Source organism: Epinephelus moara, chromosome 20, assembly GCF_006386435.1.
Source record: "Epinephelus moara isolate mb chromosome 20, YSFRI_EMoa_1.0, whole genome shotgun sequence".
NCBI classification, from domain to species: domain Eukaryota; kingdom Metazoa; phylum Chordata; class Actinopteri; order Perciformes; family Serranidae; genus Epinephelus; species Epinephelus moara.
The window spans coordinates 4,516,003-4,535,083 of record NC_065525.1 but is presented as its reverse complement, the minus strand read 5'-3'; the positions used below and the strand labels follow the sequence as shown (position 1 = coordinate 4,535,083).

General features: G+C 39.4%; 1 protein-coding gene across 1 annotated transcript in view; it reads right to left on the bottom strand.

Annotated features, from left to right (window-relative positions):
• carmil2 (capping protein regulator and myosin 1 linker 2) overlaps window positions 1-19,081 on the bottom strand; it is a 77,401-nt gene that overhangs the window by 40,233 nt on the left and 18,087 nt on the right. Inside the window, exons 14-28 of the mRNA XM_050073432.1 lie at window positions 18,063-18,167; window positions 14,737-14,806; window positions 14,533-14,614; window positions 13,562-13,658; window positions 11,718-11,772; window positions 10,986-11,158; window positions 9,170-9,238; window positions 7,925-8,018; window positions 7,476-7,562; window positions 5,040-5,168; window positions 4,360-4,476; window positions 3,284-3,459; window positions 2,381-2,468; window positions 1,668-1,757; window positions 1,486-1,552 (exon numbers count right to left, since the gene is read on the bottom strand). Of these exons, the coding sequence (XP_049929389.1) occupies window positions 1,486-1,552; window positions 1,668-1,757; window positions 2,381-2,468; window positions 3,284-3,459; window positions 4,360-4,476; window positions 5,040-5,168; window positions 7,476-7,562; window positions 7,925-8,018; window positions 9,170-9,238; window positions 10,986-11,158; window positions 11,718-11,772; window positions 13,562-13,658; window positions 14,533-14,614; window positions 14,737-14,806; window positions 18,063-18,167 (1,499 nt within the window). The remainder of the gene's footprint in view (window positions 1-1,485; window positions 1,553-1,667; window positions 1,758-2,380; window positions 2,469-3,283; window positions 3,460-4,359; window positions 4,477-5,039; window positions 5,169-7,475; window positions 7,563-7,924; window positions 8,019-9,169; window positions 9,239-10,985; window positions 11,159-11,717; window positions 11,773-13,561; window positions 13,659-14,532; window positions 14,615-14,736; window positions 14,807-18,062; window positions 18,168-19,081) is intronic.

Sequence of the window (19,081 nt, the reverse complement as noted above, 5' to 3'; positions counted from 1 at the left end):
TAACAACAGCAAAACTATATCAAAACACCCACAATCGATTGTATTGTTTTTGCCAGTGTTTTATTCTAATGTCATTAATGTTTTTATTTTATCGTGTTTTGTTTTTTTTGTTTGGTCAATTTCCTTGGTCAATCTACCATCTTGGACTGAAATTGAGGACCACAATGGAAACAAGCCTTTGGTTTTCTTGTGTACTTAATCCTCGACAATTAAAAAAAAAATTGCATATGGAGTCTGTCTTATTGATCAGTCTGCCATGTATATTTTAATTTTTTGTCAAATCTATCTATCTATCTATCTATACAAATCTCGTTTATATAGTTCTATGCTCGGTACTTCGCAAAAACATGTATTTTTGGATTATAATGTGCAATGATAATGCACAAGTTGTGTGACAGTTTGTAAATCAATGTTTTGATATAGTTTTGCTGTTAAAGATTGTCCCCAGTCAATCAATAGATCAGTGCCCGCTGTTTTTCCGTGGAAGTTTTCCTCACAAAGTCAAGGTAACACAGAGTGACTCACAAATGAGTTAATTAGTCATTAGTTAATTAGTCAATTTGTAAATTAGTTGCAAAATTGTCATTGTGTTGCACATTAGTTCCAACATTTTGGCATGGAGGTGTCATGGGAAAAAAAAGCTGTGCACAGTCCTCATTCATGTTATCAAATTATTAATCAGTCCTCTCAATTACTTAATTTGTACAATTAAACTCATAATTTGTGATGTTAACCTTCTGCTCTTTAATAAAATATTAATAATGATAATAATAACAATAATAATTATTATTATTATCAGAAGAATCAGAAGAAGAAGAATGATGATGGGGGCAGAACAAACTGTTGTTAACAGTTATTAATTATTACTGTCAAATTACCTGATGTACTCTCACATTAACACTGCCAAATTATTTAATTTGTACTCTTGAATTACAAATTCTTCCTCCTAAATTACCAATAAATATTGTCAAATTAATAGTTTGTGCTCTCAAATCTCCTCATTTCTGCTTCTGAATTATAACAAAAGGATGAATTCAGTGTTCATAGACACCTCCAAACTAAACTCAGCTTCTAGCTTGCAATTATTAATTATTATTAATAATAACATTACAGTTAGAGTAACAACAGAAAGTGAAGTAACAGGTGGTTACAGCCCACAACTTTACTGTTTGGTTTAGTCTCACCACTGTCACCAACCTGGTCTCCAGCAGCAGCATGCAAGAGCTCTGTTGAACTCACTGCACACTACCTGCTAAGCATCAAACAGCAGACAGACACAGTCAGGGACTAGCTGGTGAGCATAGTGAAGCATTTAGCAGCTAGAGTCATATATTTGTCTCAGGACTTGGTTGAGATCAAAAACAGAGCTAAAAGAGATAGACTATTGGATTCTGCTGGACACAAACACACAGTCTGTTGGATGTGTTAATAGGCAACTGTTTTCGAAGACCATCACCATATCACAACACATTTTTTCATACTTACTCTTAATGGAAGGGGCAGGCCTCAGGCTCTTGGAGTGGAAACTGTTTCTCCAAAATGCTGGGCTGTACTGGTGATGGAGAGAGATAAAGCAAGAGGAAGAACAAAATATGGGAATCCAACACATCAATGAATGAGTAAATAACAGATGAATGGACAGGTAGGTGGGTGTGTGTGTCTCTTACGTCATCAGTTGGGAAGTCACTCTCACTCAGTCGAATCTCTGGGACATTGATTTTCAGAGCAGTGCTTACGTTTTCTTTTATAAGGCAATCCTACACAGTAAGTAAAGGAAAACATCACAACAGCAACGTAACACAACGTGGACAGCACAACAGGTACCATTGCTCCTAATGGACATTTTAGAACATGCTAATTTAACATCAGTTAAATATCTGTTAAAAACAACAGTATTTGCCAAATTCAAGGCAAATTACTTTCAAAAAGAACCACTGTTGGCAGTTAGCCACCAAGATTAGCCACTGAGACTAACCGTAAGCAGTCAATGGGACTAACTAGCTTACTGCTACTTCCACTGTCTCACCAGCAATTGTACCCATAATCATTTCTACAATAGCGCCCTCAGGAATAAGGTCATTACAGTGTAACGTTAAGAGAAAGCTTTGGATTTATAATAAGCTTGTATTGTTTCACTTTTTATGCAGCCAGCAGTTCCTGTGTTTGTGTTTAGTTAGCTTAAAGACAACGTGGACTCATCTGTGCACTGGATACACAGAGGTGTAACTACCTTTCCATCTGAATGTGCATAAGACTGTAAACAAGGACATTTCTCAAAAATTGGTCCTTATTGTAATGAATATTACATGTATGGAGTAACCATAATAACACTTCACACACCCCCACACACTTATACAAAATACAATAGAGTCACATTTACCATTTTGTCCTGCGCCATGGTCAGATCCTGTTGTACCTGCTCTAAGATGCTTTCAGCCAGAGAGACACTCAGTGTTTGTCTCAGTTCACTGGATGGGTGGAAACAAAGAACAAATACACACATTTGATTGCAGCAGACTGAAGGCTATATTTGTAATGAATCAATGGGCTATTTACAGTAATACAAATATAATATTGGATTTTAATATAGCATATATTATCTGGACTTGAACACATTTACTGCATCTACTGCATAATTTAGAGCAGTAAAATATATTAGACACACATCGGTCTGTCTGCCTCATCCACAATGTGTTTAGCTTAGCTTAGGTTAGTTGTTTCTTGTTGGATAGCAAATTAGTCAATGACACATCCAAGAATTAACTGAACCTATGTGGACATGCCTTCAAAGACGCAGTGCAGATTGTTTGTCAACAAATAGCACAGGGCTAACTTTTTTATACCTGGGTTTTGTTTAAATGTCCAAATGTTGGCAAAACATTTCCAGCACGGTTTCTTTTGGGTCAGAACAGGGGAAGGCAAACAAATTCCGTCTGTAGCTTTTCAGTTCTAAATGTTTTTGGCTTACAGTGCATGAAGAACCTTCATGACAGTAAATAATCAGGCACTTAATTGATCCATTAAGGTCTTCTTGCAGAGATTTGCAGTAAATAATTATCATACTATTAAGGGAATCTACTGATATAATGTGCTGACCATTATTTCATATTTCCTGGTTGAACCATGGAAACTTTTGCCCACACGCAAAGTTTCTACCAAAGACATCTACATACTTTCCTCTTCATCATCTTTTCATCAATCACAACAGTCAGTCAGATCATATAGAATCTGTGGAGTTCATCAAACAGTCTGAAATGATACTGTTCTATATTTGTGTTATTACCGCAGTCTGTTGCTGATGATCTGCCCTGTGTTCTCCACCAGACTGTTTCTCAAGAATGTGTGTGTCTGTCTGCTTCTTTTGGACACACATTCTGACAGACACTCGCACACACTTGACCGCTGGACCACCCGTGGACACGCTGCCTCTGCACACCTCATCAGGCCTTCAGCCAACTCCTGGAACACACAGACTGGGGCTTGAGCATGCTTAAGACCAAGCACTGTTGATGACCAAGTCATTTTAACCCATTATAGACCCATCTCTATTCTGCCTGCTGTACCAAAAGTACTTGAAAGGCTTGTCTGTCAAAGATTAATGGAACATCTTATATGAATAACATACATGCACATAATTGAAGTGTATTTTTGATGATTTATTAGCATTCTGCTTCATGAGTCCTTATTTTGGAAACCACAGAGTATTGCCTAAACTAGGCAAATTTCATCAATTAATAAACACTTAGATACCTGTATGTGGGTGTGTACACTTGTTTAATCAATATAAGCTTTATTGTGTGCACACTAAATCTATCTTCCACATAAATCAAGTGTGTGTTCTGTGCACACTTTGATGAATAATATTCCAGGTAAGCCTGCTGCATACGCTGTCTTCATTTTTTTGCAATTTAAACTGACTAGCTGGGAAATGTTTAAATAAATACTGTTTGTGGTGATTATCAGTTGATTTTACTCTTTTTATTTCTATACAAACAGATCATGGCCTGACTCTCTTTTTGTGATATTTTTGCTCTTGATAATATGGCATTTTACTAAAATCTACAAAAAAACCATTTCCTTTATTAAAAAAATGTAAATGTAAAAAGTAAATGTTGAAACAATGGCAGAGATATAAAATAGTTAATGTTTTGTTAACTTTCCTTTAGCTCCTGTCTCTCTGTCTTTGAGACAAATGATTATGCCATGACATTGACCCTGTTCGGTAATGCAACACACTATCATTACAAAAACAGTTAAAACTAGCCAACACATGATGGAAACCTTTGTGATATCACTGAACAGTATGCTGCCCTGTGATTTGGCCCTTGTGATTAGGTGTACAGTTATTTAACTGTGTACCTGTATGCTTCTGTTGAACTCATTCGTCAGCGCAGTTGCAGTGTCAGTGAGGATGTCATTCACCAAGTCTCCATCTGAGGCACACTTCTTGCCTGCCTCATACAGAGAGGGAAGCAGCTGCACAGGGAGAGCCAACAAAAACATAAGTGGCATAAAACATCATCTACGCTCCATGGCCATTTTATTTTTACAGTTTTTATTAAAACTTTGAATGTGTTAATTCAACTTTATGCTAATTACTGAGATTATAGTTAGTAGTGTTGTACTCGACTGCATTATTTTGAAATGTGTTTTTAATATTCTCCCCCCTCATGGTTGTAAATGGGCAAAACATTAGAGACACCTCTTTATACAATGCCGTCCAGTTCAACACCACTGCAAACTACAACCTCATCAATAAACATATAGTTACACAAATGCCTCTCTGACACTGTCAATCAAAACTGAACATGAATATCTTTGTAAAAGCTGAGCTGCTGTATCAAACTTAAATTTTACAGGTGTGCCTAATAAAGTGGCCACTAAGTGTATATATCTCATTTACAGTTGTATTATTATTTAACATATTGTTGACATGTACTTTGGTCCCACTGAAATCTGGCAAAGCCTGGTTGTGATTATTTTGGCCCAAACTTGTATAATTCATGATGATTATGCAAACCCATCTGAGTAGCTTGTACCTTGAAGGACTCCCTGGCGTTGTGCAGTGCCTCGTGTGCTGCCAAGATGTCGGCCTGGACCTCCTGAATGTTGCAGTGGTTTAAACGCTGAAGGCGGTCCTCCAACTGCCGACACATACCCTTGACCTGCTATAATGGAGGACAACCAAGACAGGGCTGACCTAGACATAAACTGGCATATGTGGACAATATAGTGTTTTTTTTAACCATCAGATGTGCTTCAGTCACAGAGCTCCACCTCTGATATGACAGGACTTAGTTTGATTGATTATTTATTTTACTTATTTATTGTAAAATGAATTAATACTACACTGTATCCCGGTGAAGCCTGATTCGGACATATCTTTCTATTGTGCTACATTTATTATACTATATTAAAGGGATACTTGACCGATTTTCAACCATCTTTGTGTCATAACACAGTTGGTAGTATGTGTAAATGAACTGTGGTACACTTCACTCCATCTTGCCAGCGCCCAGATCTACCTGCTATTATCTACGACTGTTGCACAAACGACAGACTGTACTTTCCTTATTAGGACAGAAAAAGAATAGAAGCAGATCAAAACAGAGAGCGACCCCCCAACCCCTCTCTTAAACTCAGACCAAACTATGATTAAACGGTAAAACTAGGCAATGCTGATCAGACATAAACCAAGTTTCTGTTACTGCGTTGTCCTTTTTTATTTTTTTGCCTAAATGTTTTCAGAGACATATTTTAGCTTAGTGTTTAACTGTAAAAAAAGGGCAACTGTTACCAGCCGGCCACTATATTGTTTAAGGACGGGCAGCTCACATTACATCATCTACTAGTGGGAGTGTTTATTGGTCCAGTGCATTCTGGTTATTGTAGGTTTTCTACTTCCTGAGCAAAAGAGAATGCCACAACCCTCTTTCTTTCTTCTCTCTGGTCATGTAGTACTAATTTTAAAAAGTATTTGCATCTTTCTACCCAAACAACCTCCATAAGCCCTTCCAATCTGCTTTCCAAAACACAGTACTGAAACAACCCTGGTTAAAAAAAAACAACGACCTCCTCCATGCAGCTGACTCTGGACTGCTCACAATCCTTATCCTCCTTGACCTCGGTGCTGTGTTCAAAACCATCTCCCACCCACTACTCCTGGAGGGCATGGCTGGCATTGGAATCACTGGTGACGCAGTTTTCTCTTTCACATCTTATCTACAACAGTTTGTAGTTGTACTGAGTCCACTTCTATTCATCATCTACCTCCCCTGGGCACCATCCTTTGTCACCATGATGTCCATTTCCACTGTTATGCAGATGACACACAGGTCTACATCTCCATTAAACCTTCCGCTGCCTTTCCTACCAACTCCTTTACCACTTGCCTTGATGACATCAGGAGTTGGATGAGCAAGAACTTTTTTAAGCTCAACAGCAAGCTAAACTGAGGCCCTGCTTATCGGTTCCAAAAACACCCTGGCCAAAATCTAAAGCACCCACATCCCTCACATCATCATTGATAACTTCCCTGTATCCTTCTACAGCCAAGTCAAGAGCCTCAGTATTATTCTGGATAGCACTTTATTATTTGAACCTCACATACATACAAAACATTACCTGGACTACTTTCTTCTACCTTCACAACATTTCCAGACTCCGTCCATCACTGTCCCAATCCAGCACCGAGGGCTTGGTCCACGCATTTGTTACATCCCCTATTGACTACTGTCATGCAGTTCTCTCTGGCCTTCCCACCAAACTCCTCAACAGGCTTCAGATCATTCAGAATTCAACTGCCCGGATCATTACCTGAATGAAAACATCTGACCACATCACCCCCATTCTCATCCAACTACACCGGCTCCCAGTTCAGTACCAGATTGACCACAAAAACCTTCTGCTCACCTTCAAGGCCCTCCACAACCTAGCCCCAACTCATCTCTCTGACCTTCTCCAGGAGTACACCCTGTCCCGGTCCCTGCGCTCTTCCTCTGTTGGTCTCCTATACATTCCTACCTCACGCCTCAGCACCATGAGTGCCAGGGCTTTCAGCTGCACTGCCCCAGGCTCTGGAACTCCCTACCCTCACACATTCAACAGTCTGACAGCCTAACATCATTCAAATCCCACTTCAAAACCCACCTGTTCAAACTGGCTTGTACACTCTAACACTCTGTGTTTCCCTTTCATCTCTACAGTATAACTGTTTTTATCCCAGCTCTTACATGTGTCTGTCCAATTCATGTCTCTTGTTCTGTTTACTTGTTGGCATTTGCTCTGCAAGGTGACCTTGGGTGTTTTGAAAGGCACCTATCAAATAAAATGTACTATTATTATTATTATTTAGACAGTTTTATGAAAAGACCATCTTTCCAGCAGTGAAGTACTTCTTTAATCAGCAGTATATTTTACTGCTGTTGTCCACTGACCTCCAATACCAAATGTTCTATTTCTATCATGCTTCTTACCTTCTCAGATTGTTGTACTTTAAAAACTTGCTGAAGTTCCACTCTTTCAGACTGTCTCTGGTTGTTTCTGTCTAAACACTGCTGAATCTGCACACACAAACACACACCCACACACACACACACACACACACACACACACAAGGTGTACACTGAATAATTGTTTTGTTACACATGTATGTTACTAACATAACATTTTTACCCACACCCCTCACCACCACTTGACACAGAGAGGAGGCATGCTAAAATGGTGTACGGTGTTTACAGTACATCATTCACCTTTTTAATTATCCTCCAGATTAGATCATGACAAAGTGTTATCAACACCTTCAACAATTTAATTGGTGTGGGTTTTAGTCATATTTTCCCACACACTGATAACTGTAACTACTAAACATAGACTCATATTTATACACACACACACACACACACACACACACACACACACTGACCTTGTGCAGAGCCTCTTTTGTTCTGTCAGGGTTGCTGCGGTAACTCTGTGTGATATCAGCGAGAGGGAGAGACACCTGCTGCAGAGTGAAATTCCTGCACAACATAGAATCCTTCCATCAAAATGTACATCCACTGTATTCAAATAGGGTTAATCCACCATGCATACTGTGCAGTGCAGTACATTTCACTTTTTACTGTTAGTCATGATAGCGGTATCACTCTAGGGTTTACTGTGTTGGTCTCTCAGCCAGTTGGTCCACCACTTTGGTCTAGATTGAAATAGTTCAACAAAGACTGCAGGAGTATTGTAGTAGGGGGGAAAGTGGGACTGATTACCCAGGGCCCCAATGGGAGGGGGGCCCTCAAAAAGCCTGAAATGAAAAGTTTGGTTTGGTTTTTACTTTTTTTATTTCTAAGTAATAAGTGCCATAACTGAAATAAAATTGACGAAATAAATTGGTTGAAAGACTGAACTTTATATAAAAAATAGTGGAGGCTCTCTGAAGCAAACCAGTGAACACTCTCATGTCTTTCCCAAAGAAAGCTATATCAGGGTTCCAAAACAGAATAGAAAGAAAGGGGAAAGAAAGCAAACTGACTTTGTGAAAAAAATATTAAAAGGTGCATGAGAGATACATGGCTCAAGAGAGGAAGGGCGGGGGGCCCACTGGGACTGCTTATCCATAGGGCTCAAAAGTTGGTGCTATGCCTCTGACAAGTGGATAGGTTGACTTGAAAGTTTGCATTCATGGTGCCCAGTGGATAAACCCTGTGGTGATACACTGACTTTCCCTAAAGCGCCATCATGAGTTTGAGGTTTGTGGTTCTGAGTCAAATGTCTCAAAACCACACACATATTTATGTCCCCCCATATTTATGTGTTGTGATAAACTGAAATAACTGGTGATCCTCTGACTTTTCATTTACATTACATCTACACTATTTTCATTACAGGTCAACATTTGGATTTGTCAAGTACTCAGTGTATCCTCATGCAACGTTAAGCACTTAATGTAAAATTATGTACTTAAAGGTCCACAACACATTGATTCTTATTTTCAGGTGAATATAAATTTACCAGATTTACCAAATTTATAAATTTAGCCAGTTTGTGACGCTGCAACTAGTGCTAAACTATTTTTTAGAATGAATCAACTCTGGCTCATAGTGTGCCTTGGCTAATAAATGTGTGTGTGTGTGTGTGTGTGTGTGTGTGTGTGTGTGTGCATGTGTAAATGTATGACCTCTCCAAGGCATCAGCCACATCCTGGAAACCTCTGGCAGTTATATTGTTTCTGTCCCATGCTAAATTCCTTGAAAGAGAGGGACAGAGAGAGAGAGAGAGAGAGAGAGAGAGAAAGAGAGAGAGAGAAAGAGAGAGAGAGAAGTCAGTTCAAGAAGTAAAGCTATAGCTGGGACAAGTCTCTCTAAGTCTGGTTGAGGATGGTAAACAGTCAACACCACAGTCTGGGTGGAGGTGTAGTACCCTACCAGCATGTGAACCAGGTAACATCTAATATCAAAGTGAACACATCTAATACTTAAACACTCTGAGCCAGTCAAGACCTGAGTGTTAATTTTAAAAGAATGAAATGATGACATCTAGTGGCTGATAGGAGGCTCACAGATGAAAGGAAACATTTGGATGAGAAATAATGGTTAGGTTGTGGCACAAAAATGTTCCTATGTAATGCTGTTACGACACAAAGTGGAGCAATTTGCACAACAATGTGTTTCAGAAACAATTATTAATGATTAACTTATTATTAAAGAATGAAGATATTATGATTATTATCATTATTATTATTAGTAGTAGTAGTAGTCGTAGTAGTCGTATCATTATTATTATTATTATTATTATTATTATTATTATTATTATTATTTACACAGGGAAGGCCATTAAGGTAAATCTCTTTTACAAAGATTCCCTGATTGCAGTATAAAAATAGGAGCACACAAAGCATCTATCAACAAATTATACAAGAAACAGGAAAAGAACATCAACATAATGGACATCATCATTTCACAAAAAACACATGCATTCAAACTGCACTTAGTCAGTCAAGAGGGATTTCCATTGATTGAAATGGATTAGCTTGTTTTATTTTACAAGCCTCTGCAGATTATTCCACTATTGACATGATGATTTTCTAGGACCAAATAGGAAGAAGCGCTATGTGAATAAATACCATAGAACTTCAATTAAAAGCCAAATTAAGCCCAATTAAATACCCAGTCTCTTTTACTAACCCAGTGTGGCTACACATTTTGACAAATAAAAGCCTGTCTCAATTAGACGCCTGGTCTGGTTGCCAAGCAGTTCATTTTTATACAAATTCTTTGGCTGTATAAAACCTGGTTGTTTTGCTATCCATTTGAGCTAACGTTAACAATCGTGTTCAGTTCATTTAACTGAAACCATGAGCACCAAAGAATAATTCATAAAGATTTATGGTATGCAAGATAGACAAAAATGAAAGAAACAAAAAGGTGTCCATTCCTCGATTACTGTGTAAATTATTCACATTCCTTTAGTCTGTAAAGGTTCTCAGATCTAAAGAATGAAAAAAGGGTTTTTCATAAAAATGTATCCAAGTTGTGAGTATTGTTTTAACAAGTTTAAGTGTTGTGTCTGTATGCTGGGTGCCGTAATCCTGGGGTGCTGTAAAACGAGGGCTGTAACTCTCTTTCTCTGATGCCCTATTCGTTAGAGCTAGATCAAATGAATGATTTATAATTTATATATTATTTGAAGCCTAATTTTTATAAATTAATATTCATAATGGTTTAAATAAACAATTTGATCATATTTCTCATCTTTATTGAGCAACAGTTTTGTGTGAAAGGAGTTTAAGGCCTGTCCTAAATATAGGCCAGCTGATGGCCCGATGTGATTTAAGCAAACAATAGCCTGGGCTATTAATTGAAGTTTTACGGTAGTATGTAATGCTGTTGTCTTCACACTGCCAACGGCCGCCATTCAACTTACTGAATTCACAAATAATAATAAATTAAGATGAAAAATTGGTTACTGGCTAGTGTCTGTGTGTGTGTGTGTACCTCAGTGTGGTATTACTCATCAGGACTTTAGCCAGCATTTTGGCTCCAGTGTCTCCGATGTTGTTTCCACTGATGTCCACTTCAGCCAGAGCAGCGTGGCCGCCCAGCGCGCTCAGCAGGATGTGCATCCCTGTCTTCAGCTTGGAGTCGCACACTGATAGAGACTGCAAGGGCTGTGCGCACACACACACACACACAGCTATATAAGAAACTGCAACATTTACATTGACAAAGTGAACTGAAGTATGGTTTGTGATTATCATCAAGTTGCACATAATTAATAGGTATGAGCGAGTAGACCATTATCTATATCTGTATCTCTCTGTGTCAGTCCAACCAACTAGACTGTCTGCATTTGTATCTGTACTCAGAATGGGCAGGGGTTGAATCTGAAGTGGGTGTGGCTCAAACTGGAAATGGGTGGGACTGAGCCAGGTTGTTATTTTAAATGTGATACTGAAATGATTTGATCAGAAGTTGCTACTTTTATTATCACTGAGCTTTGGATACTTTTTGATCACAAGCGTAATAGATTAAACACTGCTCCCCAAATAAGGATTTTCCTTCACCAAGAGTGCGGATATTGACACTCGGATGATACTTTTACTCATAAAAATCTATAGGGGATACTCGTTTCATCTCAGTACCTGGCTCAACCCTAATAATTAAGCATTGGGGGGGAGGTAATATTAATGACTGGGAGTGAATTAATTGAAAGGAAGTGTCACTCACACACTCTTCATCCTGAATGAGCTGAGCTATACGATGAAGAACATCAGTGAGAGCTCTGGTAGAGAGAAAGGGAACATATCAAACCAGGAAAACAAGAAATATGACAGACAAGGTAAGGAGGAAAGCATGGAATGATGAAGAGAATGACAGGGGAAAGGAAGAAACAACATGTTTCTTGTTAGTTTGGTTATGTGCATCAGTTACAAACTCACACAGACTTCAGACCAGCATACACACAGTTACCTAGAGAGAGCTGTGAGTGATATGAAAGGAGGGGATTAAATATAAGGTGTGAGATGTAGCCTTACAGTAAAACACTGTTTAGGTTGTTTGGCCAATTTACCTGATCATTATTTTTGCAGTTTGCACAACATTCTTTAAAATGTCAACCAAAAGTTCATTTCTAAGATTTATGGGTGATGAATTTTATATCTGCATTTGAGCCACTCAAAAGAACATTTGGTTTGATTGAGCTGTAATCACCATAACATTTGTAGGAACAGTGTCCTTTGCTTGCCTCAGCTTTGATTGATATCCAAATGTAGTGACCTTACAATAGTAAAATCAGACCTTGTTGTCACCAGTAAATTAAAATCTGATTAAATTATTTGATTCCCCAAAAATATGCAGATAAGCTCTCAGTAATTATTCTAGCCCTGAGCAGTGTCTTCCACTCAGGCTGTATGTTGCCCAAACAACCTCCATCAACGACGGTTAGAGCAATGTATTTGTACCCTGAGAGGTATAACCCAGGGTCGTCACTGCTCATGCTTTAAACAGAACTTTTAGTTTTTAACTTTTTACAATGTGTTATCCAACCACATGAAATGTGTAATTATATGTAATTATTAAACCTGTTCTGCATTTTTTGTACTCACTTTGTCGTCATGATTCAATAAATCATACAAATGGGGATAATGGTGCAAACTCTCAGACAGTCTAACAAGCACCACTTTGAAACAAACTGGGACTTAGATGAATTCATCAACATTTTTATGCTTTTACGCATTTTATGCTAGTCCCTTTTCTGACTGCTTAGAGAGATTTTAGTAAGATAATATTTTTGATTGATAAACTGGCACTGTAAAAGAATAGATATTATTTACATTTTTAAATAGGTATTCGCAGAATCTTTGTATCATTTGGGCCTAGTGTATACACCCAGCAGCTGTCACACATGCAGCTGAACAAGTGATTTTTTAAATTTTAAACTTAGTATTGTTTTCTTTATGGCCACAATGACTTCAGTCATCTCCAGCTGTCTGTGTGCAAAGGTTTGCATCCTACTATTAAATGGAGAAACCTCTGTCCCTCCCTCCGTCCGTCATCATCCATTTTCCTCCTCACTGCTTTGACCTACTTCTCTGAACTTGCACATAGGCTTTCATCTTGGTCATGTGCAGACAGCCACAATGCCGTTTTTGCATTTTTCCCACATTTCTATTGTTTATATTCGCGTTTTTGTCCACTACCCATTCATACTGTGAGCACCATTAGCAGCGTGAGCTGCACATGCGCGCTGGGCCACAGTTTGGCTGGGAAGCCTTTATCTCCAACACTTGCGGATCGAAATCTGTATGTGTGTACCTGTGTGCCCGCCTCCGTGCCGTCAACCAAAACTATGCTCCATGTATTTTGCCAAAAAGCATGTTTCTAAAAACAGTGTGCATTGTTTGTCTTACATTAATATTTATTACACAGTGCATTTACAGTGCTCTGATTTTGCATCTCCTCTAATATACTGTTTTTGATGTCTTATTCCTCTATACATAACACATCCCCTGTATGGACTAGTTTATATATAATCCATCTAAGGAGAAGAAATGATGGTAGAGTCAAAGTACCTGGACTTCATGGCAAAGTTTCTTCCCAGTGCGAGGTGTCGTAGAGAGTGACATCGACCAACAGACAGAACCAAAGTCACCATGTCATTCTCAAAACCTACAGGCAGACAGACAGGGGAGAGAGGGAGAAACATTAAACTTCACTACAAGCCGACTGGTTGTTGAAACAGATGACGTGCTTTACGTTCTAAAACCAGTTGCTGATGATTTGACCAGCTGAATTGCAGGTGACACCATCAGCCGGTTTGAGTCAAGCTTAGACGGACCAGTTCACACTGCTGCAACTTTTCTCAACAACATTCTAAAATGGTTTTGTCTCATCACAATCATTGGATTCTGTTACCTTTGGATGGAGCCAGGCTAGCCGTTTCCCCTTGTTCCCAGTCTTCATGCTAAGCTAAGCTAACCATCTGGCTGTACTGTAGCTATATCTTTAGCAAACAAATATGAGAGAGGTATCAATCTTCTCATTTAACTCTCAGCAAGAAAGTGAAAAAACATATTCTTATATAGGCCTATATATTATCTGACATAGTTTAGTGACTATGCAGCCGCGTAAGCATATTCTATGTTCTTTTATCTTATTTCTGATGTAAATGGTATGGTCCTACTGTAATCTGTAATAGTTCTGTGTTTCTATGCTATATGTAACTTAACTGTTTAAAAAAATTTAATTGTAATAATTGAGTGGTAATTCATCTGTCTGACATGCACAGGTAAAAATAATGAGCAAAATATCAGCAAAACATTCACCCTTGTAACATCTCCATCAGGGTTGCCACAACCAGCACAGTTTAACAGACGACTGTGACATCACCTAAGTGAAAACATGGTGCTGCAGCAGCAAGACTTATAGCCTTGGTTTGGTTCCTGTTAGCATTTCTGCGCAGTGAGATGAGATAATTGTGCGTATGTCTTGATTTTCCTCTTTGAGTGTGTGTGTGTGTGTGTTTGTGTGTGGCTTTGCATACCATTGTCAGAGATATCCAGACTTCTGATAGATGTAGCTTCAGAGATGTGCTCCTGTATCACCTGAGCTCCTGCTGAACGTAACTACACACACAAACACACACACAAACACACAAAGCCATACAGTTATTTGTTTGCTGCAACTCATCATTACAAACAATGAAGGTGGGTTTTCTTTTGCATTTGTGTGTAATTGTGCAGTGTACCTCACAGCTACTGATGTCCAACTCCAGCCCAAAGAGACGAGTGTTGGTTGCCAGACCCTGTAGTAATAACCTTGTTACAAAAAAAAACAAAAACTGTGAAATTAACAAGTGTATACATGTTATAGCAGATATTCTTTGGATATTCTTTTCCTTTACTCCTTGAACAAAACCATGAACCTTTGGAGTTAATAGTACTTTGTCAAACAGTCACTGACAGTTGCTGCCTGTTTTTCTTTCCTCAGTTCAGCTCCACACTGCCTTCCATCACTGTACACAACTTTTTCTGGCTCCAGCAACTTGTAAGGTGGCAGCAAAGCCAGCCATTACTGTAACTTAAACAGCTTCAAAACAATGTGTTGTTAATAGTAAAAAAAACAACAACATTATTTTCCAAATCAGATTTTATGTTTGTTGTGTGTTTTTGGCTCCAATATATTTAAACAGTATGTCATAGTGAAAAGATAATTGTCAGGTAATGCAGGTGATGTTGTGCTGAAAAGAAAAGGTACCAAACATTGGTATGGTAAACATTTTTTATGTGTTATATAAAGGCAAAATCAAAAATGATTCACAGATGGCCAAAATAGCCTAGGACTCAAGGGGTTAAAAGGGATATGAATTACATCAGAGATGCCCAACAAGTTCCTGTCCATGGTAGTAACTGAAATAATAGAGTAGCGTTACTGGGGACCCTTGGTTTGTAACTGTACATACATTAACATTAACCTTTAACCTAGCCATAATGCTATACTTTCCATTATTGTAAGAAAATAAAGGTCTAAAGCTCTTTATAGATCAAACACAATGCTGGCTACTCTCACTGGCAGTGTTAAAGTGTTCCAATTTACTGTACCAATGGCAGTATGTTATAGAACTGGTTCTTAGGTATAGGAGAGAGATTGAGGGTGTAGTTTAGCTGCACATAGCTTATAATACCATTACACCATTAAACAAACAAAATACCCCACTCTGATCAAACAATCTCCAAGTCCAACTGAAATAATTTATATATATATATATATATATATGTATGTATGTATGTCATTTTACTGTAATCCCTAAATCAGTGTTGGGGGTGATGCGTTAGGCGCTGGTCACACAGAAAGAGTTTTGCAGGTTGAAAAACGCACCGCACTGCCTTCTATTTTTATTTTTGTAAAAAAAACGCTTGCTGCGCATCTTTCACGTCCTTACACTACCCTTCCCGTGTAATCAATCTACTGTTTATTTATTTTTTCACAGTAATTAGTAGCTAGTTCCTAAAATGCACAGGCAGAGGGTACTTGCTGTAGCTCTGGTTGAGAATGAGAGGCTGTCAGCAAATAGTTGGGCACATGGAAACAGAGATCTGTGTGGATACATGAGACAATAAAATAGAGGGTGGATCATGGGGAGAACCACCAGTTGGTCCAGGAGCTTCAACTCGAAGATGGCCGTTTCCAGGCACGTTTTTGGATGATCCGAGGGCAGATTGACAACCTGCTGTCTATCGTTGGACCGTACAGCTCTGGGTATCCAGCAACCTCTATCACTAGTTTCTCCTCCATTGTTTACCAACTAGTGATGTGACGTTCGAGAACGAGCCGAGTCTTTGAACCGGGTCTTTGAAGTGAACAAGTGAACCGGCTCTTTAGAGTGAACGAGCCAGTTCCTAATTTCTTTGTTTTTTGCTTTAATTTACTCTGGGCGTGACGCCAGCCAGCTAGTTTGCATGTTACCCAGCATGCAGTTTGGACACGCTGGAACGCTGGAAGTCTGAATTTAGACTATAAACTTGTAACTGAGAGCCCTTTTGGCCATGTTTTGAGATGGGGGCGTTGTTGGTTATTCTGGTACGAGGATGGTGTATTAGGATGGTGCTACAGTTGCAGTTGAAAAGCGAGACATCACTGCGTTTCTAGCCAGGACTGTGTCCCCCAAATCAGGTGTTTTAAGCCAAAACATAATCTTTTCCTAACCATAACCAAGTGGTGACTGAGTGGACAATCATGCGATTTATCGCAATTAAATATTTTAATCGATTGACTTCACTTCACTTCACTTCACTTCATTAATTTGTCCCTTGAAGGGCGATTTGGTTTGCAGCAGACAGATTCAACACATACATTCAACAGTCACAATTAGACATAAAACCTACATGATGTGAGCAGTGAATTACATCAAATGCACCAAGTGCACAGTTTACAGTGCAAAGAAAGAAAGAATATAGACCACTGGTCAGCTTATATACAGTAGCCTTCACAGTAAAGTGCGTATCAGATAAATAAATAAATAAACAAACAGGTACAAAATAGTAGCAATGGAAGTTTTAAACCACAGTGCAGTTACCTCCTCCGATCCGCAGCGTTTAGAGCCCGGATGGAGAGAGGCACAAAGGAAAATTTGTATCTGTTTTTAGTAGCTGGGGGAACATTTAGGCGGAGGCCAGAAGGAAGAAGCTTATATTCCTGGAAATATAGAAAAAGAAAAAAAAACCCGACAGATTCGATAAAAGCACTGCAAAACATTTTCATCAGGCTCCTATCTACCTGGAATTTGGCGAGCTTCCTCAGACAAAAGAAGCGTTGCTGACCTTTTTTGCAAAGCATATCACAGTTCACATCAAATTTGAGCGTGTTATCAATTATAGTGCCAAGATATTTGTAATTGGTCACCAGCTCAACTGGCTGATTGTGAACGACACTACATTGAGGAACTGGAGATGGTCGTCTAAAATCAATACAAACCTCCTTTGTTTTAGAGACATTGATTTGGAGGAAGGATTCTTCACACCAAGATATAAAATCAACAAGAACCTGGCCGTGACCAACTTCATCATCCCGAAGCAGGCTGACAATAACAGAATCATCTGCGTACTTTATGATGAAACTGTCGATATGGTGGCTAAAACTATCGTTTGTGTACAAACTGTATAAAAGGGCAGACAAAACACAGCCTTGAGGTGAACCGGTGGTTGTGATCTGTTTGTGAGGAAATCAAAAATCCAACCCACAAGACACGCAGCCAGACCAAAGGAGTGCACAAGTTTATCAGCTAAAACATGAGGCTGGATCGTGTTAAAAGCTGACGGGAAATCAACAAAAAGCAGTCTAACATAACACGACAAAAGCTCAAAACAAGCGAGCGCCATTCACATCTGCTGCTGGTCGCTGCACGAGCATGCGCCCATGTGACGACAGCCCTACTTCTTACACATCCCGGCTTGTAAGTGGACCTTGAGTGAAGATTATTTTGTCAAACTGCAATTCCCATGGTAAAGAAGTTTGACATACATGATAAAAAAAAAAAGAATATTATATTATTGCATTCTTTGGGAGTCAACTCACCTGAGAGCTTGTGGAGGTAGTTTGGTTGCAGACAGGCCCACATATTTTAGCTCACAGCTCTGACTGAAGAACTCTCGAATGCTCCTGGTCACCTCCCGCACCTTTCTACACACACACACACACACACACACACACACACACACACACACACACACACACACACACACACACACACACACACACACACTGTCATAGGCTGTGTTTCCTTTTCACTCAATTTTATCAACCAAATCATAGAGTGGATTCCACCAACTGATTCATTAACATTTCGGTTCATGTCAGGGCATGGTCACACAGGCAAGTGATCATCGCTTGCCGAGGTGATATTGGTGCTGAATGTGGGCAGTGCCTGATGGGGATGCGGAAGGCTAGCTTGCTAGCTAAAGTTAGCTAGAATGCTCATAAATACAGGGAAATATGATGTTAGTCATACATTTTCCATTTGCTGACATTCGGTGTCTGTCTCCTGACTCACCAGCCAGCCAGGCAGCATCTCTCAGGGGCAGTTTGTACTTTTCATGGCCAATATTATACAATAAATATCAAAGGAGGCCAGCGCTCACAAATGTCCGCATTTCAGCCGTAAACTTTCATCAGCATTGTGCACCTCATTCATTTTTTTCTATTTGAGTGTGCTCACGTGTTTGCTTTTTCAATATTATACAATATCAGCTGGTTAGACACGGAAACAATCATGGTCTCCTCTACACATACTTAGTTGCTATTGGTTGAGACTAGGGGCTCTAGTTTCGCAGACCGGGTGAGGCGGAGGCGCAGCGCACCTGCGCTTCGCCAACTGAGTGTGGCCAGGCGGATTTTGTAAGTTTGGCACTCCGTGCGCCTGGCGCAGCTACTCCTCTTTCCCACCTCCGTCCCTCCTACCTGCGCAAGTCGGAAAGAGGGAGGAGAGAAGGCGTGGAGTGGGTTTTACACACATCACACCAATCAAATGAGCCCCTCTCCTCGCCCTTAAATGCGCAGCGCGAAGGCGTAATGAGAGTTTACTCAATTCGCCATGG